Source organism: Girardinichthys multiradiatus, chromosome 23, assembly GCF_021462225.1.
Source record: "Girardinichthys multiradiatus isolate DD_20200921_A chromosome 23, DD_fGirMul_XY1, whole genome shotgun sequence".
NCBI classification, from domain to species: domain Eukaryota; kingdom Metazoa; phylum Chordata; class Actinopteri; order Cyprinodontiformes; family Goodeidae; genus Girardinichthys; species Girardinichthys multiradiatus.
In genome coordinates this window covers 23,517,399-23,545,387 of record NC_061815.1, presented here as the reverse complement: position 1 = coordinate 23,545,387, position 27,989 = coordinate 23,517,399, and the positions used below count along the sequence as shown (strand labels likewise).

Here is a 27,989-nt window from a genome sequence, read left to right as displayed (position 1 = left end):
AGGCCACTATTGACACCCTCAAGCAAGAGGGTAAGACACAGAAAGACATTTCTGAACGAATAGGCTGTTCCCAGAGTGCTGTATCAAGGCACCTCAGTGGGAAGTCTGTGGGAAGGAAAAAGTGTGGCAGAAAACGCTGCACAACGAGAAGAGATGACCGGACCCTGAGGAAGATTGTGGAGAAGGGCCGATTCCAGACCTTGGGGGACCTGCGGAAGCAGTGGACTGAGTCTGGAGTAGAAACATCCAGAGCCACCGTGCACAGGCGTGTGCAGGAAATGGGCTACAGGTGCCACGTTCCCCAGGTCAAGCCACTTTTGAACCAGAAACAGCGGCAGAAGCGCCTGACCTGGGCTACAGAGAAGCAGCACTGGACTGTTGCTCAGTGGTCCAAAGTACTTTTTTCGGATGAAAGCAAATTCTGCATGTCATTCGGAAATCAAGGTGCCAGAGTCTGGAGGAAGACTGGGGAGAAGGAAATGCCAAAATGCCAGACGTCCAGTGTCAAGTACCCACAGTCAGTGATGGTCTGGGGCGCCGTGTCAGCTGCTGGTGTTGGTCCACTGTGTTTTATCAAGGGCAGGGTCAATGCAGCTAGCTATCAGGAGATTTTGGAGCACTTCATGCTTCCATCTGCTGAAAAGCTTTATGGAGATGAAGATTTCATTTTTCAGCACGACCTGGCACCTGCTCACAGTGCCAAAACCACTGGTAAATGGTTTACTGACCATGGTATCACTGTGCTCAATTGGCCTGCCAACTCTCCTGACCTGAACCCCATAGAGAATCTGTGGGATATTGTGAAGAGAACGTTGAGAGACTCAAGACCCAACACTCTGGATGAGCTAAAGGCTGCTATCGAAGCATCCTGGGCCTCCATAAGACCTCAGCAGTGCCACAGGCTGATTGCCTCCATGCCACGCCGCATTGAAGCAGTCATTTCTGCCAAAGGATTCCCGACCAAGTATTGAGTGCATAACTGTACATGATTATTTGAAGGTTGATGTTTTTTATATTAAAAACACTTTTCTTTTATTGGTCGGATGAAATATGCTAATTTTGTGAGATAGAAATTTTGGGTTTTCATGAGCTGTATGCCAAAATCATCCGTATTAAGACAATAAAAGACCTGAAATATTTCAGTTAGTGTGCAATGAATCTAAAATATATGAATGTTAAATTTTCATCATTACATTATGGAAAATAATGAACTTTATCACAATATGCTAATATTTTGAGAAGGACCTGTAGATTTATCTTTGTTGATTGAGTTGGATTTAACAAAATCTTTAAAAATCTGTTCTAATCTGGATTTTTATCAAATCAAAAACACAACAAATAGTTTACAACAAGCTCTGTAGTTCTCTTTAATTCTGTATTGCCTGCTAGTTAGTTTGCAGAACAGTGGTTTTTGTGTTTTCTCGCAGTTGGTGCAGCAGACAGTGAACACACACTGCATAAATTCAATTACATAAAATTGTCATCAGGCTCTTTATCATAAGTGTGGCAGGACTGGAAAGTGTTATGAAAACAGATTTAAAGATATGAGTAATAAATAGGGTTATATTACTATGCATGTCGGTACTTGGTAAAAATGTGTAAAAAGCTGCAGAAAATCACAATTTTAGACAAAAACACAAAAGACCTCATTAAAATCTTATTGGCATCACTAACAATCTCCTTTTAACTTTTACTTTATCTTACTCTTTGTTTACTTATATTTACTTTAACCTTGTTATGCTGGAAGGTGATAGTGTAAAGGAACTATTAAATGGCAATCCATTCAGTTGTTTAAGACATAACTGATTGTTTTTCTAATCAGTGAAGTACATCTGTCAGGATTATGGTTGGATTACCAGGAGTGTTTGCCTCTCTGTGGGTTCCAGTGCATATTAGCAGGTTCTAGCATTGGTGAACAAATAAAGATTTCAATCAGTCTCTTAAAGTCCAATATGCCCATTTGGGAATGGCTTTTAAGACAGAACATTTTTGAACAAAATGTAGTTTCTACTTGGTTCCTGAAAACAAAATAGGTAATGATAAAATCCCACTTTTTAATTCTGACCTCTAACTTGCTCCAAGCTTAAAGTACGCGACCCGTATAAGGAGGCAGCCGTCACGGGTTCAAGTCCCGGCCTGTTGACCTTTTCTGCATGTCTTCCCCCCTCTCTCTCCACCCCATTTCCCGTCGGTCAACTTACAAAATAAAGGCCACAAGTGCCACAAAATAAATTAAAAAAGCTTGAAAGCTCACTGTTGGAGAGCGGAATCCATTTCATTTATGTATATTGTGTTACTGCAATAGATTCTGAATTTATTTCAGGGCATTTTACACATCTTTGCCATGGTGCCACCATATAGGATAAGACATTAATTACACATACTGTGTTGTGAGGTGATCATCTGTGTCTGCTGCCACCTGCTGGCCATACATGTTATTTGCACCTTTGCGTATTTAAAATATTGGCTGAGCTAAAGTGTTGTACTAATTTGTTTTCTTAATCATTCTCAACCCTTTCTTTTCTTGCACAACAAAATGAGCTGATGAAAGTGGTGTTTTACTTTTCCATGAATTGAAAACATACTTTATCTAATATTTTCTTTTCCACTCTTCTTTTTTATTATTGTTATTTTCATTAGGGCGATCAAGGTCAAGCCGGACCTGCCGGGCCTCCTGGTCCACCCGGTCCTCCTGGCCCCCGTGGCCCCCCAGGGAACACCGGGAAGGACGGGCCTCGTGGTCCTGCTGGAGAGCCGGTAAGAGTATTCCAAGTGTGCAGAAACCCCCTTTTACTTCCATCACTCTGCTCACATCTCACGCCATCAGACCAAGTTGCACCACATTATCGATAAACACCTATTATTTGGGAAAGGATCATCTCTGTAAACTGTAGTGAACCCCAACCCTCATTCTTCCGGGTTAGCCTGTGAGCTGTGGTTTACCTAAAAAAAAAAAAAAAAAAACTCCCAAAATAGCAACTCTACCTCAAGCCTCATCTGTTTTACGTAAGTTAGCCGCCGCAAAGTTCTCCAAAACATGCAGCTTTCTCCCACCACTGTGTTGCTGTGCACACTGAAACAGATATGGCGCTGTGGTGAGTTCATGGGCAGTTTGCTGGCCGCAGAAAACAATAGTGTGCTCCTTGTCCGAGGCTCAGAATTAAGTTTGTACCCCATAGAGTTTCATTGCTCTGCTGTGGCAGCATCAAGCTGCGGTTCCTGAATTTAAAGAGAGAAAATGTTGTTTTTTTGATTATCTACTTGAAGGAATAATAGCTGTGCTACTCTCTTTCCTGCACTGGAGTGCAAGGGATTAACGTGAAAAATTTTGGTTTTGACGTGGGTGAGCTGAGAACACATCCTGAAGGAACCATGGAGCTCAGAAACCGACAAAAAGCAGACGGGCCGAACAATAAGGGGGCCATCGTGTAACCTAGTCGACTGCAAATGGTCTTTTCAAGTTGATTAAAGGAGTTGCGAAACCCAAAACAGCCAAATAAAGTGGTGCTGAGAGCTGCTCCATGTTGTGGGCAGATGTGTGAGCCGGCTGAGCAGAGGAAAGTGAGGAGGCCTGCCAACATGGGTGTCCTCTAATGCCTGATGCTTGTAACTCCAATGCATTGCAAACATATTCACACCCCTAGAAGCCCATTTATTATATACCTCATAATTTGGAGTGATAGACCAACACACAGTAGAGCATAATTGTGAAGAGAAAAGAAAGTTATATTTACTATTTTCAATCTGAAAACTGTGACATACATTTGTGTTCGCCCCCCTGAGTGAATACTTTTTTGAACCACCTTCTGATTCTGATTTAGATTTAGATTTAGCTCTAAACCAATCCATTGTAGTTCTGGCTGTCCTGCTGCAAGGTGAACCGTCATATCAGTCTCAAGTCTATTTGGCCCTTTAACAGGTTTTCTTTCAAGATTCCCCTGTATTTAGCTCCATCCTTCTTCCCATCTAATCAGACCAGCATCCTTGTGCTGCTGAAGAACAGAATCCCCACAGCATGATGCTACCACCACCATGCTTCATTTTTGGGATGGAATATTCAGGGTTGTAGCTTTCTGCCACACACAGCATTTGCATGTAGACCAAGAAGTTATGTTTTGGTCTCATTTGACTAAAATACGTTCTTCCATGCTTGCTGCATCCCCCACAGGGCTTGTGCGAACTTCAGAGGGGTCTTTTTTTTAACTGTTTAACAACCTTCCCACTGTGCTGTGGATCTCTGTAGCTCCTCCAGAGTAAACTCTTGGCTCCTTCTCTGATTAATTTCACCTGTGATAGCATTGGATATTGTTATTTAATCTAACACTGCTTTAAACTTCTCCACAGCTTTATCCCTGAGCTTTGTGGTGTCTGGAAAAAAAATGTAAAAGGAATTACAGTGTCTGTTTAACATGGGAATTAATTTCACAGCTTTAGGATTTTAACTAATAAAGTAGAGATTTGTTTCAAGATCACACGTTCGTCTGACATCTGAACCGAGTTTTGTTCTGCGCTCAAGATAAAAACCGCTGCTAAAAATTATTTGCAACAGCAATTTGTTTCCCGCTGCTGTGCAGGACAGATCAAACGATGAGGCTGAGGTAAGAGGGGTGGGAAAAGAGGTTAATAGGCTGCAAGAGAATGGGAACTAAAGAGGACCACAGAGCAATCCACTGCATCAGGATGACAGCTTGTATGTGCAGACTGGGCGCAACATGAGGAAAGGCAGCTGGGAAACATCTTAGTAGCTCCTGCACAATATCGTAAAATATGAGAACTAAATGGAACGTTAATACTGTCCGATGTATATGCATTATGTGAGTGCACTGAGAGATCAAGTAAACACCGCTCACTGATTGTGTGTGCCGTGTGAAAGAGTGAGTTTTAGCACCAGTTTCCTCTTTGTAACGGATGACTTCATGGCAGATATTTAGCCGTCCACCTGGCCCCCGCAAACCGCCGATAAGCCTGTTTACCTGAATGAGCCAAATCACTGATAGACAGATGGAGAAAGACATGGAAACTGAAACGAATGATGAAATTATGTTTGTGTTTGATGTTGTTTGGAGCCAAAGCTTATTGCATCACATACAGACTTCAGGTCAGGGCTTCGTATTCAAACCTTTACATTTGCTTACGAGGGAATAAAAGGGGACTCAGTGGGACTTTCAGTATGAAGAGCTAGAGAGGAAACAATCACTTTGTTGTAACTATAAAAAGTCTGCAGATTTCTAAATCTAAATGAAAAGGACTGTTCAACTGAATGAGTATCATTGGATTATCCTTATTCTGAGTAGCAGACAGTTTACTGATTTACTCCCTTTGAAATATTTCATCCTTTTACTTGCTGTTTACCATCATATCTTTCTGCCTTTATCTCTCTGTGCTATAATGCCTGGACAGATAGCAGTGTGTGTATGTGTGTAACCGACAGTTTCTGTAAAGGATTTACATGGACTCATCATGCCATGGATGTCATATTTGGAGCTTTCAATGATTTATTTGATTTTGTTCTTTTTTCATGGTTGAATGATTATACAACAAACAACTTTGAGGAATTTAAAAACTAGAACCTAGGGCTCAGTGTCAAAAACGTGTATTTATAGCCATGAATGAGCATCTGTGTAATTATGGCCGCAAGGTAACCACTTCTCTTACCAAAGTTGGTGGAATTTATTTCAACTGGTTTGTTTCCTGGCACAAACCCATCTTTAAATCATACTTTCAGGCTTGTGTCCAGTGGTAACACCATTCTAGAGACTGGATGTTAGCCAGCTATATCCAGTTTTGATGTGTTTCGGGTCATTGAGCTGTTGGCACTTCAAGTCGTGTCCAAGTTCAAACTGTCAATCTTATATGTCCAGTTAATATTGAGGAATTGCAACTCCAAACATACCGCTTCTCATTGTGGCCAAATAGCTTAAACTTTGTCTCCTCTGACTGCAAAACATTTCTTCTGAAGGCATTTAGCAGCTGCAGATTTGATCTTATTGAGACTAATATAATATAATATAGCTTCATGGCAGGCTTGAGGCTCCAATGAACAGCCTGTTTTTTTCTACAAAGTGTTGACACATCAGAAGAACTTGTACAAAAAAAAAATTTGTTTGCTCTTGAAAACTACAATTCTCCTTTTTGGATCTTCTCTGAGTACTTCAGTCTTTCCCATTGTTTAGATTTATTGGTGAATTTAATGAGTGCTGTCAAACAAATTACTTCAATACTGGCAAAGAGAAATTACCAGCTGCAATCAGTCATGCTTACTCATAAGACGTTATTAGGCCTTGGCAGGTTAAAAGACTGTGTGATCCTTTCAGTACCATACTTTCAAAGAATTTAGCGATTTTATATTTGGGCCTGTGTGTATGATTTTATGTGGATTAAATTGAATCTTGTGCACCCAGTTCTTATTTTTAGAATGTATTGAAGCTGTTAATTGTATGGTGCTACCAACCTGGGAAAAGAACAGTTCAAATGAATCATTAAAAGCCCAAAATGTGAATGATATTCATGTCATAGTGAGTGAAAGTATTCTCTGACCACAGCTGCATCTTGTATACGACTTATTTTAATGCCTTAGTCAACACTGACATCTAGTGACTGAATTTGTGAAGTATCTCCGACATTGCCTGCCTCAGTAAAAGATACTCCCTTGTCCTCCTCAGGGTTTGCCTGGTCGGGATGGTGCTGAGGTGAGTGCAGTTCATCATTTCGAAGTTCCCAATTATAAACCAAGGCCGATATTTTTGTTTGTAATTTTCTTCATCGGATTTTTTTCTCCTACCTCAGGGACCGCAGGGAGCACCTGGGAAGCCGGTAAATATCTGACTTATTCTGGCTGTTAGCATTTGTTAAACTTTGCACTCGTTACATTTATTGAACTCTACTGATTGGCAGGGAGATGATGGAGAGCCCGGTTATCCAGGAGTGCAGGGTCCTCCGGGGACGAAGGTGAGACAAAGCTTCTGGCATGCTTACTTTTACTCCTTTTACATATGTTCTTAATACAGTCATTCTGTTTATTTTTTTAATGCACCAGGGGGAGCCAGGTACTGGAGAGAAAGGAGAGAGAGGCATGAATGGACTCCCAGGATTAAAGGTAAAAGAATCTGAACTTTATTTGCATTATTTCCATGCAACATAAGCAGTTATGATCTATAATGTGTGTCAATGTTGCCTTTTCTCCTCACACAGGGTGATAAAGGAGAAGCAGGAGAACAAGGACCAGAGGGACCCATGGTATATTTTATTAACAACATAACACCTTCGTATTTACTCTGTTTATCTTGGCCTGATATGAAAATTAAATGCATTCATTATTCCAAACTCTGCTACAGGGTTATCCTGGTGAAAAGGGTGCTGCAGGCTCTTCAGATATTGTCGATTTCAACGGGAAGCTTCTAGATGCTTTTCAGGTGAGTTGAATCATATATATTCCAACAGAAACTCATCACTGAATCCCCACAATAGGGTTCAGGGAAACCTAAGCCTATATGAAAGTCCTTGTGGTATGAAATACATCGTGATAATTTCAGCCAGAAACCTCTAAAGTGAAATGCGTTACTGTCTCTTCCTGACAGGCCATCAAAACCATCAGTGTTTCGGTAATCTACTGCTGTTGCTGCATGGTTTTTGGTGGCGTGGCGAGTCACTAACACCACTCCTCATGCTTGCATCAGCACACGCCTCGTGTGTTTCCACCTCACACCGCACCTGCCTCAACGGTTGTTTTTCTGTGTCCAGATTTGTGACATCAGATGTATTGGATGTCGCTGTACAGGCCACATCTAAAGAGGCGCGGTGAATGCCAGGGTGTGTCTGGGATACAACATACAACCGCTGTCAATGTATGGCAGCTGTGTTTTATCAGATAGCATGCAGCCTAAAGACATGCGTTTAACCATGCAGAACTATCGACAGGGTTTGCTGCAATGTGTGTTGCGATGTTGTGTAATTGTTACTGAAAGGCAGCATGGTGTGTTTTCTCTGGTATTTTCTCATATGGTGGTTTTCGTATATATTCCCATTCCCTGAACTTTTTGTCTGTTTGTTATAACCACAGGCTTTAATGTTTTTTCATTGGAATTTTATGTAACAGACCAAGACATTGTTGTGTGTAACTGTGAAGGGAAAAGAAAATGATACATGATTAATTTGGGTTTTGTTTGGCATACAAATCTGAAAACTGTGGTGTGCATTTTTGTTCAGCCCCCCTGAGTCAGTACATTGTATAATTAGAACCACCTTTCGCTGCAATTACAGCTGCAAGTCTTGTAGAGAGTGACTCTATCAGCATTGTACATCTATAAACTGGCATTTGTGCTTTTTTTTATTTACAAAATAGTTCATGCTCAGTCTGACCGGATGCAGAGTGTTTAAGAACATCTATTTTCAAGTCTTGCCACAGATTTTCAATTAGGTTTAGTTGTAGATCGTTGTAACAGATGACTACGCTTTGATCTAAACCTTTCCATTGTAGCTCTGGCTTGTTTAGCCACCATTGTCCTGCTGGAAGGTGAACCTCCACACCAGTAAAAGACTTATGAAGTCTCTAACCAGCTTACCTGTTCCTGCTGAAGTAAAGCATCCCCACAGCATGATGCTTCAACTACCGTGTTTCTCCTTGTGGATGGGGTGAAATTGTTTATGTATTGAGACATCAGTCTGTCTCTAGACATATTGTTTTCCATGTTTGCCAAAATGTTTTGTAGCTTTGGTTGCATCTGACCAGCGCACCTTTGTCTCCTTCTACGTGTTTGCTGTTTCATCTCTGTGGCTTGTGGCAAGAAATAAGCAGGTATAGACAGTGAGCATTCCCACAACATGATGCTGCCACCACTATGTTTCACTGTGAGGATGGAGGGACCTGCAGTTAGTTTTCAGCCACACATCGCGTTTTGAATGGCTGTCTTTCAAAAGTGGCTTTTTACATGTTAATGTTCCTTGAAAGGCCCATTTATATAGTGCACAACTAATAATTATCCTATCAACCTGTGAGCTTTGGATATCTCCAGCTCCTTCAAAGATTCCATGTGCCTTTTGGTTTTTTCTCTTATCAATCCTCTCCTTGCCCAACCTGTTTTTTATTGGTGGATGATCGCGTTTTAGTAGGCTTGCAGCTGTCCTACATTGTTTTCTTTTTCAGATGATTGAACAGAGGTCTGTGAGATGCTCAAAGCTTTTTTTAATAACTTGATCCTGCTTTAAGTTTTTCAAAACAATCTCCCTGACCTACCTGCTGTGGTCCTTGGTCTTCATGGTGCTGTTTGTTCACCAATGTTCTCTAACAAACATCTGAGGCCTTTACTGAATTGCATTTAGGGCTACCAGAATAAAGGAGGCTGAATAGAAATCCTAAGTCTTCAGTTTTTTATTTGTAAAATGTCACTATCTCGCACTAATTTGTGTTGGTCTATCACACAAAATCCCAATAAAATACATTGAATTTTCTGGTCATAAAAAAGAATACATTTGAAAAAGTTGCATTGTATAACCCAGCTGACAAGAGCAGATAATGTTGATAAATGATCTGAAGGGCAACTTCAAATTTATTAGTCACATCCCTGACTTTACACCATACCCTGCCATGTGCTGGGGTATCCATGCTACTGAAAGATGGCTATCTTCCCAGTGGTGTTTGTATTTGATTAAAAACTTGTATAAGCCAATTCCCTTTGGGTACTGATCTGACATGAGCTCCTGCAAAGTTATAGCCCAACAGCCTCAGATAGCTTCAAAGCAGATGGTGAAACGCGAACTGAAGATCTTATCAAAAACCTCTTGCCAACGAGGATCAGTCTGCACATCGTTTACTCCCTGGGCCTCTGCAGGACTTCTAAATGCACATAATTCACTCATTGGCCACCCATATAGCCTTTTGATCCATTCACTTGTTTGTGTGTGAAGCAGGTTCTTGTGTTTTATCTGTGCTGACATGTTAATGTGCTGATGCATTTGGTGTAAAACAATGCCGTAATTGTAGTTGGTTTGGCTCTGGTCTTCATTCTCCAGCTTTTTATATGATTGGTTGCATGAATAGCGCTTACTAACCACTGTTGGTTCCCAAAGATTTCATGCCGAACTAACAGAGAGTCCAAAATGGAAAAGGAGCAACACACCTCTGGAAGGCATCATGGTTTCCCCTCTTATTACTTCAAGATGACCGAAGCCTTCAGAGGAAGGAGTAACAAGTGTATTAATAGAGACGCAGAGATTAAGGAGCGTGATTAAAGAGGCCTGCTACACACAGCAGGCAACACAGGGAGAATGTGGCAATCATGCGCATGCTAATTCTCATCCAGTGTTACATAAAGTCAAATGAATGTTTGGCTTTTGCCCCAATCTGCTCCAAAAGAATCAACAAAAAATGAAAAATTATGCATGACTGTTGCATACTACAAACCGCACTCAATTCGGGGCTGTTTTACAAATAGCTTCAAGTTGTTCATGATCAGCAGAGGTATGAACGAAGACTTGTTTACTCCCCTATTTGCAAGGAAAGTAATGAGAAGCATACAAAAACAAGGTGTGTGGAAGTTTAAAATTTCACTCTTATATTTATTATGGATTACATGCAGCCATCTCAGTTCTAGGGAGCTTCTTTTTGTTTTTTACGGCACTTCAATGACCCTCCTTGGCTTCTATTGTCAACATGAAATATAATCATCCCACCAGCCATGTCACAAAAGACACTTAACATTTTTCAGTAAGACTGCCTTTTACTAACAGAGTCATAGGATGTTGTGTCTGTAGAAGCTCAGCTGCATTCTCTCCACTTGATTGAATGCAGCAAAACATTTGTGGTAGCAACTATAAATGTGGTTTATGCTGAGTGAAATGAGACACATCCCATATGTCTGTTTGTCTCCAGGGCCCACCTGGACCACCTGGACCACCTGGCCCTTCAGGGGAAAAGGTAAGTCATCCTCATATTATAGTGGACCTATATCGGTGTTTTGTTCTCAAAGGAGGAAACGTGTGTTAAAATGCCAGGTTCTTGTGATGTAGAAAAATGACACCATGATAAATCTTTTCTCAACTTTATCCACCTTTAATATGACAATTATCCTTTACCGCTGTTACTTAACCGTCTGTTAAAAGAGAAAATATGAATAAAAAGGCGCAATAACCCGGTTGCATTAGTGTGACCCATACACTGACAATTTGTTAAAGCATCCTTTGATTCAGTTTCAACATTCAGTCTCGTTGTGTTGACATCATAGGGGTAAGGTTAAGCTTTTTCTGAGGGATGTTTTGATAGTTTGCTCATTTGGATCTTCTAGCTAAATTTATAGTTTGCAGAGCAGATACTTAAGAATAAAGAGAATCTCTCTGTACAAAGGGATCCATCAGGTGAAGGGTACAAAAAGGTTCACAGCAGTACATACATACAGTTGCATCAATAAGTGGAGAAAATATTGGATAACAGTCACATTCCAAAACCCAAAAGCTTCTCTGAAATTAACGAAAATATATACCTGAACAGGGAGTCTGCAGTGAGGCTGACAGCAACACTGAAGAATCTGCAGGACGTTCTGCCAAGTATTGTTTGTGTTCTGCAAGTGGCAACAGTCTCCTGGGTTCTCCACACGTCTGGACTAAGCAGTAGGGTTGCAAGACAAAAAGCATTTCTTCACCGTACCCACATTTAAACACGATGGTGGCATCATATTTGGTTTTCAGAATGAACTTCTGTCTCCATCAAAGTAAATATAATTATGATCAGTCAGTTTGACCACAAACCTTCAGGTTTCTGTTTAAAAGCTGAACATGAGAAGAGATCATTATTTCAGCATCGCGTTAAGTCTAGAGCGTACTTCCAAATTAACATGAGGAAACGAATGAGAGGAAATTCAAGTTTTGAATGACATGGTCTAGAATATAGAACTAAATCTATCAGAAAATCTCTGGAGTCACATGAAGAGGGCTGAGGACCACGAATTTCTTCACAATCCGAGGGGTTTTGAGATCATTTTGCCTACTAGAGTGGGCAAATATCAACAAGTCAACATGTGGAATGCTTGAAGACAGTGATTGCTGAAACGAAATACAAAGGAGCTTCAACAACGTTTTAGTTTGAGGGTGTCCACGATTATGCAACAAGAGAATTGCAGTTTGTTAGTTTTTCAGATGTACAGGATAAATCTCACATTAGTAATGGACAGGATTTTGAAATAATTAATCATGGTTGTGTCTTTTAAGTCACCAAAACTAGATATTGTAACCGGGGTACACACACTTTTTAGATCCCCTGTAGATATTTTGGTATTGAAAAGGATCCTTAAATCCATTAAATAAGCAACATTTGTGTCTCTTCAACTGAACTAGGGAGAGCTTGGATTGCCTGGGCCTGCAGGAGTAGATGGAGAAAAGGTAAAAAACGCATACTTTACACATGCAGACTGAATGTTTTTGTCTATGGTCAAAGTTTTTGAGTCAAAGTATCTTGTATTCTTTAAACAAAAATGTTCTCTACTGTCTTAACCTTCAGGGACCCAAGGGTGATGCTGGTGAAACCGGACCTCCTGGTGAGAGAGGAGAGAAAGGAGAGATGGGTCTATCTGGACCTGCTGTAAGTTGTGACAGAAAAGAAAACGATTCTCTGAGGCTTCATACGGGGACCAGTGAAAATAACTCTTGTTCTGTATGGATCAGGGGGTGGATGGAAACAAAGGGGAAAAAGGTGACTGCAGACTGGACGACAACCTGGTTAGTGTTTAACACACATATGAACACACTGATGTCAGATTAACACAGACGTGTGCATTTAACTTTGCAGATAGTAGTTTTATGGATTTATTTCATAACTTTATCTCTTCTAATTGCTTTAAAACTAAGAGCAAGTTGAGATCCTTTCAGTAATCTGATAAAATGTCTGCAGTGCCTTTTGAAAGTATTAATACTAGCTGAACTTTTTAAAATTTCACTTTACAACCCCCAAACCTCAATCTGTTTTATTGGGATTTTATTTGACAGGCCAACAAAAGTTTAAAATGGAAGGAGAAAGGGTTTTAAAAGTATTTTGCAAGTACAAATATAACATCTGTGACATACATTTGTGTGCTCCCCAAAAGAGTCATTACTTGACATTCAGTTGTAGCTCTGGCTTCATGTTTAGGGTTGTTGTCCTGCTGAAAGGTGAACCTCTGCACCAATACCAAGTCTTTTACAATCTCTAACAGGTTTTCTTCAACATCTGTCCTGTATTTAGCTCCATCAATCTCCCCATCAGCTTTAATCAGCTTCCATATCACTGCTGAAAAAAGCGTCTCCGCAGCATGATGCTGCCACCACCATATTTATCGGTGGGACTGGTGTGTTGTGATGTGCAGTGCTAAACAGTGTTCAAGTTCGGTTTTGATCTAATCTGACCAGAGCACCTTATTCTACATGTTTGCGGTTTCCCCTACAGGACTAGCTTTCTTTCAACAATCTCTTTTCTTCCTGACAACTTCTCCTGAAGGCTGAATACAGGACTGATAATTGTCCTATCAACAGACCCTCCCTGACTTATACAACTATACAGCTCCTCTAGAGTTACCACAGGGCTTCTCCGGTTAATGCTCTGTCTGCCTTTCAGTTTAAGTGGACTGCTAGGTGTTGGTAGATGTGCAATAGACTTTCCCTTTACAGATGATTGATAATACGTTCAAAGCTTGGGATGTTATTTTGTAACCTAATTTTGATTTAAACCTTCCCGTCACAGCTTTATCCCTGACCTTTTAACCCTAATCATTGGTCTTCATAATGCTGTTTGTTCACTAATGTTTTCTAAACAACCCCTGAGGCCTTCACAGAATAGCTGTGTTTCTACGGAGAATAAATTACAAATGGATGGGCCCTATTCACTAATAAGGTGACTTCTGAAGGCAGTGGGTTGCACTGGGATTATTTAGAGATATTAGAGTATTTTTGTTTCGCTGTTGAAAGGAAAATGATGTGCAGTGCTATGTTAAATACATCAGAGCTACGTTAAATCCATAGAGAAAAACTCAAATATAAATCATATTTGCTCATGATGTAATTTTTTCCCTGTCCTCTCTGACTTTTTTGCTTATCAGATTCAGATGATCTCCCAGCCGGGTCCTCCTGGTCCTGCTGGTCCTCCAGGAGTACCCGGGTCTCCAGGATCCATGGTGAGTATTTACATCCCCATCCAACATTCAGAATCATGCAGGCATGATCACTGACACTATGCAATTTATTTTAGGGGCTGCATGGAATGCCCGGTCCAAAGGTAAGCCTGAGGCGTCTGGAAATGGTTTGTGGTGAGATGGAGGCTGAGGAACATGTTAGGATCTAAGTTCTGTGTTGTCACCATGCAGGGGGAGCCAGGAGTGGGGATCAAGGGAGAAAAGGGGGACCATGGGGCACCCGGATACAAAGTAAGTGACAACAGTATTATTATTTACACATTATGTCAGTTGCATCATCCAGTACTGATTGTTTACTTCAACTGCAGGGGCTAGACGGCCACCAGGGTCCACCTGGGGCTCCCGGGTTAGTGGGCCTCCCAGGTGCAAAGGGAGAGAAGGTAAATCCATCATAAGATCTGTACATTTTACTCTACTGTATATGTTTAGTAAATATCCTTTGATTTCAGTTAAAAATAAGAAGTTGTAATGTGTGTTTTCAGGGCCGACCGGGGGAGCCGGGACTAGATGTGAGTTTGTTGAAGTAAACTTACCTGGTGTTTTTTTTTTTTTTTTTACCTGACCAAAACCTGCTTTGAGCCTGTTTTTTTTTTCTCAATTCAGGGTTTTCCAGGTCTGAGGGGAGAAAAAGGTGACCGAGGGGTAAAGGGAGACAAGGTTAGTCTGAATTATACAGATGCAGACACACACTGCCTGGCCAAAAAAAACTTGACACCAAAAGGAAAAAAAAAAAGGTCACAAACACTAATATTTTGTTGGACCGCCTTTAGCTTTGATTACAACACGCATTCGCTGTGGCATTGTTTCTATAAGATTCTGCAATGTCACAAGATTTATTTCTACCCAGTGTTGCATTAATTTTTCACCAAGATCTTGCATTGATGATGGTAGAGTCTGACCGCTGCTCAAAGCCTTCTCCAGCACATCTCAAAGATTCTCAATGGGGTTAAGGTCTAGACTCTGTGGAGGCCAATCCATGTGTGAGAATAATGTCTCATGCTCCCTGAACCACTCTTTCACAACTGGAGCCCGATGAATCCTGGCATTGTCATCTTGGAATATGGCCGCACCATCAGGAAAGAAAAACTCCATTGATGGAATAACCTGGTCATTCAGTATATTCAGGTAGTCAGTTGACCTCATTCTTTGAACCCAGACCTGACCACCTGCAGCAACCCCAGATCATAGTACTGACCCCACAGGCTTGTACAGTAGGCACTAGGCATGATGGGTGCATCACTTCACCTGCCTCTCTTCTTACCCTGATCACTCTGGAACAGGGTAAATTTGGACTCATCAGACCATATGACCTTCTTCCATTGCTCCAGAGTCCAACCAGAATCCAATCTTTATGCTCCCTAGTAAACCGAAGCCTTTTAATCCAGTTAGCCTCACTGATTAGTGGTTTTCTTAAGGCTACACAGCTGTTCAGTCCCAGTCCCTTGAGTTCCCTTCGCATTGTGCGTATGGAAAAGCTCTTACTTTCACTATTAAACATAGCCTGGAGTTCTACTGTTGTTTTTCTTCAATTTGATTTCACCAAACGTTTAAGTGATCGCCGATCACGATCACTCAGGATTTCTTTCCGGCCACATTTCTTCCTCAAAAACGATGGGTCCCCACTATCCTTCCAGTTTTTAATAATGCGTTGGACAGTTCTTAACCCAATTTTGGTAGTTTCTGCAATCTCCTTAGATGTTTTCTCTGCTTGATGCATGCCAATGATTTGACCCTTCTGAAACAGACTGACATCTTTTCCACAACCACAGGATGTGTCTTTAGACTTGGTTGTTTAAGAAATGAGAAGCAACTCATTGCACCAGTTGGGGTTAAATAACTTGTAGCCAGCTGAAATATAATCGCCCATGCAGTAATTATCCAATGGGAGACTCGTACCTCTTTGCTTAGTTAAATCCAGGTGGCGACTTTTTTGTTGGTCAGGCAGTGTATTATTGTCAGTCATGGTAAAAATGTCTAAAAAGAAAATTGATTCTTTTCACAAAATGTAGAGTGGGCAGCAAAGCCTCGGTGACCCGTCCCCCCATTTGTCTTGTGTCATGATGTATGTTTGAATGGGTTGTACTGGAATTCTAATTTCCCCTCGGGGATCAATAAAGTATCTTTGAATTAAATTGAATTGAATCTTTAAAATTAAATTGAGTGGAAAAATGCCATGTTAAGAAATAATTGTTTCTAATTATATTACAGATGCCATAATTGTTTTTCCCCCTCATTATCAGTTTATATTAAAGGGACTAAAGTATTTTGTAATTTATGATACTTTTAAGTTGATCAAAGATTCTAGGAACATTAAATTAGGTGTATTTCTGTTTTCCTGGGGTTTAAATATGATGTGACACAGAGGACATTTTCTGTGAGCTTCTAGTATGTTTTAGAGAAATGCAACAAGAGTGTGTTTGAGCTTTTTAAAACTCAACAAGCGGCATCAGATAAAAGCATTTTCTGTTTTCCTTCACATGTGAACAAAAGCACCTTGAGTTTGCTAAAAGCTACTGGGACTATAAATGGAATAGTTACTTTTGATCAGATTATACCATGTTTAGGTTTTTGTTTTAATAACAAACACCTGAAACAAAGGATTAATATTTGGAAAAGCAACTTGTGCCTACTGTTAAGTACGGTGGAGGATCTGTGATGCTCTGGGGCTCTTTTTTTTTTTTTTCAAATACCCTAGAAACCTTGTTATAAATCATGCCATCAAGAGCTATTTGAAAAACCAGATTTTAAATAAAAATCTGAAAACTGAAAATGGTTCGTCATTGGTTGTCTGGTTCCCAAGCTTTCTCCCCACTTAATAAATCACTCAAATACATGCTTTTCGATTTTTTTGTGATAAGATAATACTACAAGAATAATTTGTTACATTATTGCTGTAATTCCAGGCTGTTTCTGCAGTTTAGTTTGTTTTTCATTGTTATGACTGTGTGGGTCTGACTCCTGCCTTCTTCATGCACCAGGGCGACAGAGGGACGGTGGGGAAGAGAGGTCTGAAGGGTAACAAGGGAGAACAGGGTCCTCCAGGCCTGGACCAGCCCTGTCCTGTGGTATGTCCCCATCGTGCATGTTCTGTGATACTTAACCACTGAAAATGATACTCTCTGCTTCACCTTTCCTTCTTTAAGGACCATTTGTGTTTTTATATTCTGTGCTTCACTCTCACTATTTTCTCTGAGTTTCCGCCTTATTGCCGTATATGTGTAACTGACACCTTCTGACAGAGCTGTGATGAGAGTAAAGATCAGTCTGTGAAGGCAGGGCTTTCTTCCCCTGAAACTGCTCCTCTTCCTCCTCCTGGCCCTGAGGCCCCCTGTCCTATGGTACAGTATCTTTCTATCTTTGCTCTACCTTGTTATGTTCACTTGCTTTTCATCTATCACCTCTTTCTTTATTTATTTCAATCTATACCTTCCTAGGTATAGGAAGTCATGAGTTATTAATTAAACATTCTTTGACATTCTGAAATTAAAAAACAGTCTACATTACAAAAATGCTTCATTTGCATATATACTGTACATAGGAGCACATTTATTAATAGGGGTAGTAATAATTGTGACATCGATGATCTTTTTGAAGCAAGAAATTATTGACATGAGATTGTTTTCAAATTGCAAATAAAGGCTGGCTTTTTCTATATTTTTAAGTGTGAGATTATGCTACTGCAATAAAAGATTAACATATTATAAGGCTCCTTACACATTTTTACCAGGAGTGCCAGACTCATCTCTCCACCTAACTAAAGTTGTATCTTTAATTTGGGTTATTTACAAAGATTAAAAGATTTGTTATGTTGTTATTTGATTATACAAAATTACTGCCATACAAAGAAATATTGTGATGCATTGCCCAGCTACTCCTTAATTTCCTGTATATCTTCTGGAATACTGAGGGTGGCACCAAAAAGTCGGAAATGGTTAAGCTGCCGATCCGAGGAAGAAATTAACTAAAGCTGGAGACTGAGAGAGCAAATATTTCAGTTTACACTCCATTGAGTTAGAGGTGGCACACCAAAACTATCACAAGGTCTTTCCTGGTTGTAAATTACCCAGATTACAATGCTTAAAGAAAGAGATGCAAGCATCAACTTTCCACCTCTGTTCTCACCTGCAGGGACACGATGGGCTTCCAATACCAGGCTGTTGGCATAAGGTGAGTGTTTGACGTTAGATTTTTATTAACTCATGCAATTCTGAGCCATTGTGTTTGAGCTAATTAAAGGTCCAATTAGGGAATAAGGAATACAATCAAAGTATACACTTTTTAACTGATTTTACACATACTGACTCTGATTTAACACAGATACACTTTGTAAGTATATTAAAGCGTGATTTTGAGTTTATAATAATAAGCCATGAATACCCTGCTCCTGTTATTATGCTACTTGAAAACTAATAAGTCCTTGCTATTTTTTCGTTTTGTGTTTTGCAGTGATGACTAACCAGCAGCATGGGACCTGTACATATTGATATGGTATATTTTGCAGCTGTATACTACCCCAACAACCTCTTTTTCTCCCTTTTTTAAAATAAAATCCTATTATATAATATATTGAAAGATAAAGAATGAGGACATTTTTTTTTTAGCTCCTTTGAACTCACAATTCAGTGTAAAAGCAGCCATGAACTGACATTGGGACTTTTAGTTTGAAGGACAGTCCAAATGTCAGTGCTGGAGTAGAAGAGTGCCCCACTAACAAAGTGTGACTGATGTGTTGTAATCACAAGTGGCGTATAGGAGCTGTATGATGGTGTGTGCACTCATCCAAATCTCACCAATGGATGGATGTTCGAAGGGTTGGGATTTTTTTAAGCAGATGGAGGAGTGTGGTATCAGTGCTCTCTTGTCCTCTCTCTCTCTGTGTTTTCCACAAGGAGGAAAAGGCGAGGCAGAAGCTCAAACGCAAGCGTCTCTCTCAGCCCTGAGAGGAATGGAGCCCGGCAGGGAGAGGACACACAAATGGGCAGAAAGAGTAAAAAGCCGATTTTTATATCTGATGCTTCTGCGTCACAGTCAGATATTGCGCTACAGAGACTCTCCAGGAGGGGGCGACAGAACTCTGCATTTCCACATTCACCTCTGATGGGAAAGAAACCTGTTGCTGATGATGTTGCGCAGTAGCTTGATAACCAGTTGAAGTTTTCTTGGAGTCGCTGACGTCTCTGGCACATAAGGAAAGGAATTACTGTGCAGATACTTTGTTGTGATAAAATGTCGAATGAGATTGTTGTAAAATATTAATGCATGGCAGTGTTGTTTAGCACCACGACAGCCTGTGGGACTTCTGATCAAACCCTGACACAACAGAATATTAATTTTCATTCGTAATAAGCAGTCTTTACATATAAAAAAACATCATTAAGCCAACTATTGTAAAGCTTACATTTGTGTGTTGTTTTAGTTTTGCATATTTTTTGTTTTCATCTACAGTTTGCATTCCTGTGTATTGCCTTGATTGCTGAGTAAAATTTGAAGGAACCATTTGCAGTAATTTAGATTAATCAGTGTTACTGTGGGATATAATTGCCCTCAGCCGATGCGCTTTGAACTCCTCTTTGCGCTTCAGCTATAAAGGAAGGCGGGTTGGATTGCTGCTTTCAGTATTTTGGACAACAGTAGAAGTTTTTTGCTGCTGACTTAAATGTGTGTTTGAATTTATTTTCTATATATTTGTGAATAATCCTTAGCTCTGGATATAAGAACCAATAAACTTAATAATGTAATTTGGAGCCAAATATATATGCAGTAATTCTTCATTGGTGACAACTTTCATTTTCTCTCAGCAACGTGTTATTATCCTTGCTATCAGGTGACATTTGTGATGCTGACAACCTTTTTCTCAGATGGAATCATTTCTTGGTGCTTAAGTAGTTTTATTGCAAATCTTTATAGTGAGCAGAGGCGGCTCTTGCATTAATGGTGCCTTGGGTGAGCCCTTCCTCTAGCAACGCCCAACCACTCAAAATACAGGAAGTCAGAAGTCCTTTTCGAGATAAAATGCATTGCAATCCCCCGCAAAGCATGTAAAATACTCCTTCTATACTCAGGAGCGAGCCAGGAGTGCCAACGCTTTGTGGACAGCAAATGTATAAAAGCAATAGAAAACCTTTTTTTAAATTAATAGTTTGGGGGTTTTTTTGTGTTGCTGGTGCAACCCACCTTTCTCATGCTGCCCTGATCCACTGCCCATATGGCCCATTTCAAAAACCGCCACTGATCACCAGTCTTTGAAAACACACATCTGCAGACGTCAAAAACCTATTTACGATGGAATTTTATCTGCCTTTTACTCATACATCGTTAAATATTACAATATATTTGGAAACCTAATCAGAATGGACACAGCACACACAGATACATTGGTGGACTTTTGTGTACATCCATATGTGTGATATGATGTTTTACCTGCTTTTTACCTTATAATACATGCGGTAATTCAACACTGACAAAAATTATTTCTGTCTCCGTGTTACTGCAGTTTTAAGGAGAGTTACATGAATTGGTTCAGGTTTATTTGGAACTGGAAAAATTTCAGCGCCACCTGCCGTAGAACTAAAACCTGTTCTGTCCTGTTAAAGTGTAATTTGTTTTGTCATTTAAAGCAATTAGACCGTGATAAATCTTTTTAAGAGTATGTTTGTCTTTAATGTGTTATATATTCCCTGTAGAATCCTGCTAAAAACAAGCAAATCTCTTAGAGGGAATGGCTAAAAAAAAGCCCAAACAACTAGGTTGCATCTGAAGAAACGTCTCCCCAGAGTGTGATGCTACAACCACCATGTTTTACTGTGGGTATAGCGTTCCTTTGGTAATGTTCAGTGTTTTTTTTTTATGTCAAACTTATGTTTTAGATTTCCACACCCAAAGTTCAAGTTTGGGTTCTTCAGACCATAAAACATTTTCCAACAAGGATTTAGGAGATTTTAGCCTGAATATTTTCTTTCTAAGAAAAGGCTTCTGTCTTGCATTCCTTAGTCCAGGCAGATTTTTCTAGCCTCTCTGGAAACTATGGCTTTAGCCAAAGGTTTCAAATGAGTAAAATCATGAGTAGGAACGATCCTTCTAGAACAGCTGAACCTTATCTCAGATTATTCAGATTAAGTATTAGTTTAAGTGCGTGCTCATTTATGCAACCAGACTATTGCAGCTATTTTTTATTTCTCACATTTCTGCCTCTAACAGATTTGCCAAAAAACTGAGAATGTTCACAGTAACATAAACAGAAATTTCTCATTTGTACATTTTTATTTCCTTAAACTGAGGTGAATATTAAGAGAAACTCATTTTGAAATGTGTGTGTTGAGTGAAACTTTAAAAATGTTAGTGCAGATAATTAATATGATCCTTAGTGCTAGAGTACACAATAACTAGACTTTTTTTTGTTCTTTCTTGAATGTGTTTCTAATCTAAACCAGTTCTGATATTGGATTGGACGTTTCAGGTTTTTACATCTTGGTTTATTGGTGTGGAGAGAATCAAATCTGTAAAATATTCAAGGAAGAGAAGTCCTCCTGTTTGTTTTTATTCAAGTACTCAGACATTAAGCTGTACAACACAACTCTTTGCATTATGCCAATATAAGCTGGTGGTTATCTGCTTTATGTTTATTGCTTTTACAGACTCTGTTAGCACTATTTTCTTGGTATAATGAAGTTGATTTGTGATTAAAGTTTTATATCTTACCCAGCCTTACCCTACAGTGTTAGCTTGACTTTGTGAGAATGTTTTTCTTGTTGTGCATTTGGTTGTGAAAAATGTCAGCTGTTTTTGTAATTACTTGTCCAAATATATACAAACTGGTCAATCCAACATGTAGACAGAAATAAACTTTAACGTGTAAAGAAATGTTGTCATACAGTATTACCGGAAACGTATACATCTTTCCTGTTTATTAATTATATGAAAAATGCAAAATCAAGGTAATAACTTTTAACTTTTATGAAACTAAATTTCAACAATACCTAATCAACATCAACTAAGCAGAACATTGCAAAAGTATTCATAACTTTTGGATTTGAGACTTTATGTGATAGACCAACACAAAGTAGTGCATAATTGTAACAAATTATTTACTAATAAAGTTCTGAACAATTTGGTGTGCATTTGCATTCACCTTCCATTTACTCTGATTTCTTGTAAATAAATGCAGTGCCAGCCTCTAAAAGGGTTTTCTTCTAAGATTGCCCAGCATTTAGTAGGGCAGCTTATTTGTCCATTCTGAACAAAAGAATCACCAGAGCACAATGCTGCCACCACCATGTCTCCCAGTGGGGATGGCGTGTTCAGGGTGATTTGCAATGTTAGCTTTCCACCACACGCTTTAGGTCTTGTATTTAGATCAAAAAGTTCAACTTTGGTCTCATTTGACCAGAACACCTTTTCCCTGTTTGTTGTGTCCCCTACAAGACTTGTGACAAACTCCAGATGTGACTTCTTACACCCTTTTCTTAACAATAGCTTTCTTCTTGCCACTCATGAAGGCCAGATTTGTGGAGTGCACAACTAATAACTGTCCTGTCAATAGATTATCCCACCTGAGCTGTAGATCTCTGCAGCTCTTCCAGAGTAACCATGGCCAGGCAGTGAGAGCACGTATAATGCACTCATTGCCTTGCCTATCGGGTAAGGTGGTCTTGAGGAGTTTACAGTTGTGCCATATTCCTTCTCTTTTTAGATAATGGATTGATTGGTGCTGATATGTTCAAGCTTGGGATATTGTTCTCCACATCTTCCCTGGCCTGTCTGGTGTGTCCATTGGTCCTTGATGTTGTTTGTTCACTAATGATGCAAAGGTTAAGTGGTTCTTGTCTTTCACCCAGTTTAAGTAGTCAGTATTGCTATGGACTAGTTGATCAACATCTGTGTTTCTATAGAACTTTCTAGTGCTGCATTCCGGCACCATTCATAAACCACACGATCTAACAATTAAATGGCTTAGAAAGGATTCATTAGTCATTTTTATAAAAAAAAAACGTCATTGTGGCCTTGTTCAACAGCTAAACAGCATTTCTGATTTTAAAGTTGTTTTACTGTGTACTGGTTTATTAAATTATCAAATCTGTCCAAAACAGTCTCGTGATTTTATAGCATTATTAAACGCCATCTTGGTCTCAGCAAATTTCACTGCACTCTGATTACAGATTTGTACATGCAAAGAACAAAAGGGCTAAAATAGACTAAAATACAATTTTCAAACTTGTTTTCATGTGGATGGATGGATGGATGGATGGATGGATGGATGGATGGATGGATGGATGGATGGATGGATGGATGGATGGATGGATGGATAGATAGATAGATAGATAGATAGATAGATAGATAGATAGATAGATAGATAGATAGATAGATAGATAGATAGATAGATAGATAGATAGATAGATAGATAGATAGATAGATAGATAGATAGATAGATAGATAGATAGATAGATAGATAGATAGATAGATAGATAGATAATGAATGACAATGAACTGTGAGAGCAGGGGTGTACCATTGTTAATTTAATGTCAACCTGTAATTGTAAACAATATTTCAAATGTATTTATTTCAAATTATGCCATTCTTATATTTTATCTAAAAATAAATATCCACTCATTACTTGAAAAACTAATTATTTTTATTTTTATTATTTTCTAGGTCGTAAAATATCCAGTTTTCAAAATCCTAATAATGCCTCTGGCTGCGATTTTATTTTTCTTGTCTTTTTTTGTTTTGTTTATAAACTCAACAGAAAGAAAAAGTCCTGTTATGATACTTTTTTTAAATGTCTGCCAAAATGGTGGTACTTACATTTACTATAAAAATAATAATAATAATGTTCAGAACCTTCAAGCTATCGTTTTACTACAATTTAAGAGTGAATAAAGACAGCATATCCCAGAATCCTTCGCGGAGTCCTCACCCCCTGATAGCGTTTGCATCCGGGTCTGTTCTTCCTTTTCCTCTGTGCCTGGATGCGATGAGGACTTAGGTTGTCACGTACCGCTCTAGAATCCGAATCCATCCTTGTGATAGGCACCATCAAACCTCGCCAAAATGACCGAGCAGATGACAGTGAGGGGGACCCTGAAGGGTCACAGTGGATGGGTCACCCAGATCGCCACTACGCCCCAGTACCCCGACATGATTCTGTCAGCGTCCCGAGGTGAGGTTTCCCCCGCCGGCTCCGCCAACATGGCTACAGCTAGCATTGTGCAGCTAGCGAAACTTTTAACTAATATTTGTAAAACCAATATTAAAAATGGGTAAGTCGCATGTGACAGGTGCACAGTAATACAGCATTATGAATATTTAGTCTGTTAACACCTTGTATTTTCAAATAAAGGCGAGATAAGGATCCATGTTGGCTAACTTGTGCTATGTGGCGTCACCTGTTAAAAGACTTTAATTACACGTTTAGCATGGTTTTATCAGATTGAACTTGCCTACGGGGATAAAAGCGAAGCATTGATGTAGAATACATATTTGTATTGGACAGCATTTGTTGTTGATGCCCTAATCGGAACAAGTAACCATGTTAACTCAACAGACGTGTTCATGGCACAGCACCCATGAATGAATTATCCTGTACGTTTATTTATTTCCACAGACAAGTCCATCATCATGTGGAAACTGACCCGTGATGAAACCAACTATGGTATCCCCCAGCGCTCCCTGAGGGGTCACTCTCACTTCGTGAGTGATGTTGTCATCTCCTCAGATGGCCAGTTTGCCCTCTCAGGAGCCTGGGATGGAACCCTCCGCCTGTGGGACCTTACCACGTAAGTTGTCCTCCACCTAGATTATAAGTGTCCAAATCCAGTCCTGAAGAGCTGGTGTGTTGTGTGATTTTAGAGGTTCCCCTGGTTTAAAACACCTGAATCAAACGACTGGTTCACACCCAGGTCTCTGCAGAACTTCGAGCAGGGACCCGTCTAAAACATGCAGGACCTAGCCCAACTGCAGTTGGGCTTTGATTTGAATCCTTTCTCATCTGAGATGCACAAATTGCCACACTAACCTTAGGAAATTACATTAGATGACAGCTTAAGGCCGGTGTCCCCATCCTAGCACGAGTTTGTAGTGCAGCATTTACGAGGCAGTTCACTGAAACATGTAAAACATGTCTGTGCATCTGGTTGTGCTCAAATAAAGTCAAATATTGTTAAAGTGATATAAAAATTTCTTCCATTCAAACTTTCTAGTTTTTTTTTTTTTTTAGGTTTAGATAAAGAAAATAATTACACCACATAATGAGATTAAATTTTATTAAATGCTTATTGTTTAACATTTTAAAGGTAGTGCTCTACCTCTGAATTCTGTGTAAAGCATTAACTTGTGAGGAAAAAAGGAGGACTTGGTAGCAGGAGAAATGCTCGATTTCCTTGTGTAGCCGTTCAAAATAAATGGCAGTATTAAACTGGTGATGTGAGACACGTGCTCCTTCATCGCAGTCGGATATCTTAAATTGTCTGATCACTTTTGTCGTACCGTTCTCCAGTGGTGCCACCACCCGCCAGTTTGTTGGACACAACAAGGACGTTTTGAGCGTGGCTTTCTCTGCTGATAACCGCCAGATTGTGTCTGGCTCTCGGGACAAGACCATCAAGCTGTGGAACACGCTTGGAGTATGCAAGTACACCATTCAGGTGAGCGACCAGCTGATGTTGCTTCCTGGCGGGTAGCGAGCAGTCTTTGCTAATTCTGTTTAAATTCAAGTTGCACCTAGAGTATCTTTAACTTGAGCTGTCAGCAGAAATGTGAGATCCAGTTTTAGTTGTGCTGTTCAGCAAGCGACAAATTATGCCAGGACATGAAGTTGATCAGTAGACGTTCTGCTTTGAATGTTAGGATTTCTCTTCATCTTTGCAGGATGAAGGCCATAGTGAGTGGGTGTCTTGTGTTCGCTTCTCCCCCAATAGCAGCAACCCCATTATCGTCTCCTGCGGCTGGGACAAGATGGTCAAGGTGGGTCGATTTTATTGGAAGAACCTCCACTGTTTAGCGGATATTTGCTCAATGATTTGAAAATGTTTGCATGTATTAGCCTACATACTCTCTGAGGAGATCACTTAGTTTAGAAGAGCACCGATCTTGGCTTTATATGATGATGTTTTTGCCAGTGTGGTTGTGATGATCACCATCCCTGTCTCCTAGGTGTGGAACCTGGCCAACTGCAAGCTGAAGACCAACCACATTGGCCACACCGGCTACCTGAACACAGTGACGGTGTCTCCTGATGGCTCCCTGTGTGCATCTGGTGGAAAGGTAATCTGCCATTATTTGTAGACTACCAGACAAACTTCATCGTGTACCTATTGTGATCTTAAAAACAAAGAAAGCTTTTAGGTTTGCTGTGATGGAACACTAAACATGCATCTGTTCAAGAATGATGATACAAGAGGCTGTTTCTGAGCGATGCAAACGCTTGTGGGTGTTACTGGTGATGTAGGACATGTAGAGTTGCTGGAATTTGGGTCATTGAAGCATTGTTTGTTCGTTCTCAGGACGGCCAGGCCATGCTGTGGGACCTGAATGAGGGCAAACACCTCTACACTCTGGATAGTGGTGACATCATCAATGCCCTGTGCTTCAGCCCCAACCGTTACTGGCTCTGTGCCGCCACTGGCCCCAGCATTAAGATCTGGGTGAGTCTTCGTGATAAACATCTCTTGATTAGGATGGGCGGTGATGAAACTTATACATGCTAGCTGTAGTTCATGATGATATCAGAGGCTGTTTCTGAGCTTTGACCTACCACTGTTGTTCTATAAGAGGCTGATTGAGTCCCACTGATCAAAATCTTTCCTCTCGTGGTTATGTTTAACCCGTGCAGGATCTGGAGGGCAAGATCATTGTGGATGAGCTGAGACAGGAAGTGATCAGCACAAACAGCAAGGCTGAGCCCCCACAGTGTACTTCCTTGGCATGGTCTGCTGATGGACAGGTATTTTATGCTAACCTGTTTACACACTTGAAAGCAGATGTTGTTTGTCTTGTCGCCCCGATGATTATACCCATTCACTTTTAATTCTGATGTTCACTGCTGACAGTCCTGCAAATATGAGGGGCACCAGGGAAAAACACTGTGTTGGCGAACTATAAAAGGGACGGGAATTATTTTGATATTTATTAGTAACTTCTCACCCTCTTTTATTTCCTCACAGACCCTGTTTGCTGGCTACACTGACAACCTGATCAGAGTGTGGCAGGTCACTATTGGAACACGATAAGGACCCCTTGCAGAAGCAACTTTGAATAAAAAGACTGTTTAAGAAAATATGTGCTGGTCTTGGTCTCAACTTTGTGTTTTAATGCAAGTATGAAAGAAGGGCTGTGGATTTAGGAAATATAATATTGTACCATTCTCCCTGACCAAATCCATCCAACTTGCCAATAAATATTGGCTTGTGATGTTTGAATACATGGAACATGAAAGATGATGGTCTACTGCCAAGGTCCTCACACTTGTACAAGCACCAGTGGTGGCACTGCTGCCTCCTTTATGGTGCTCAGAAATGTTGGAATTAGTGTTTCCAAGGTAAATGACGAGCTGCAATGTAGAGCAAAGAAAACCACTTCCCACATTACTAAAAAACTAGGATCATTAAATAAACCCAATTAATGTTTTGTTTGTAAATTAGCACATCAGTAGGATTGGCCAAAACTAATGTATATTTGTATTTTAAACATTCTGACAGTATTGGAACATATCCACAAACTGACTGTGTGTATGTGTGTGAAACTGATATAGATTACTGTTAGGACCCATATACAGGTTCTTCTCAAAATATTAGCATATTGTGATAAAGTTCATTATTTTCCATAATGTCATGATGAAAATTTAA

The 27,989-nt window shown here is 39.9% G+C and overlaps 2 protein-coding genes across 13 annotated transcripts in view; both read left to right on the top strand.

The window, feature by feature from the left end:
* Positions 1-22,261, top strand: part of LOC124860035 (collagen alpha-1(XXIII) chain-like) — a 195,979-nt gene extending 173,718 nt beyond the window's left edge. For 6 of the 12 annotated variants that reach the window (XM_047352991.1, XM_047352988.1, XM_047352992.1 and 3 more), the window contains 22 exons: positions 2,641-2,757; positions 6,663-6,689; positions 6,787-6,813; positions 6,895-6,948; positions 7,037-7,096; positions 7,192-7,236; positions 7,335-7,412; positions 7,578-7,601; positions 10,868-10,912; positions 12,325-12,369; positions 12,488-12,568; positions 12,652-12,705; positions 14,058-14,132; positions 14,207-14,233; positions 14,322-14,381; positions 14,459-14,530; positions 14,633-14,659; positions 14,754-14,807; positions 17,129-17,215; positions 17,390-17,488; positions 18,279-18,317; positions 19,040-22,261. In XM_047352991.1, coding sequence (XP_047208947.1) covers positions 2,641-2,757; positions 6,663-6,689; positions 6,787-6,813; positions 6,895-6,948; positions 7,037-7,096; positions 7,192-7,236; positions 7,335-7,412; positions 7,578-7,601; positions 10,868-10,912; positions 12,325-12,369; positions 12,488-12,568; positions 12,652-12,705; positions 14,058-14,132; positions 14,207-14,233; positions 14,322-14,381; positions 14,459-14,530; positions 14,633-14,659; positions 14,754-14,807; positions 17,129-17,215; positions 17,390-17,488; positions 18,279-18,317; positions 19,040-19,090 — 1,248 coding nt within the window. In that variant the 3' untranslated portion in view covers positions 19,091-22,261. Of the gene's footprint in view, positions 1-2,640; positions 2,758-6,662; positions 6,690-6,786; positions 6,814-6,894; positions 6,949-7,036; positions 7,097-7,191; positions 7,237-7,334; positions 7,413-7,577; positions 7,602-10,867; positions 10,913-12,324; positions 12,370-12,487; positions 12,569-12,651; positions 12,706-14,057; positions 14,133-14,206; positions 14,234-14,321; positions 14,382-14,458; positions 14,531-14,632; positions 14,660-14,753; positions 14,808-17,128; positions 17,216-17,389; positions 17,489-18,278; positions 18,318-18,596 lie in introns of all 12 variants that reach the window. The other 6 variants (XM_047352994.1, XM_047352993.1, XM_047352997.1 and 3 more) reach the window with 6 other exon arrangements.
* Positions 22,262-24,097: 1,836 nt separating this feature from the next.
* Positions 24,098-27,423, top strand: rack1 (receptor for activated C kinase 1). Its single transcript, XM_047352759.1, has 8 exons — positions 24,098-24,307; positions 24,752-24,923; positions 25,643-25,790; positions 26,014-26,109; positions 26,299-26,409; positions 26,649-26,789; positions 26,978-27,088; positions 27,309-27,423. The coding sequence occupies exons 1-8, from the start codon at positions 24,199-24,201 to the stop codon at positions 27,372-27,374; spliced, it is 954 nt and encodes a 317-aa protein (XP_047208715.1). The 5' UTR covers positions 24,098-24,198; the 3' UTR covers positions 27,375-27,423.
* Positions 27,424-27,989: the final 566 nt, after the last annotated feature.

Coding starts and splice junctions, on each gene's coding strand:
- rack1 (XM_047352759.1), top strand. CDS start 24,199: ATGACCGAGCAGATGACAGTGAGGGGGACCCTGAAGGGTCACAGTGGA. Junction 24,308..24,751: donor GATTCTGTCAGCGTCCCGAG/GTGAGGTTTCCC, acceptor TTATTTCCACAG/ACAAGTCCATCATCATGTGG. Junction 26,790..26,977: donor GCCCCAGCATTAAGATCTGG/GTGAGTCTTCGT, acceptor TAACCCGTGCAG/GATCTGGAGGGCAAGATCAT.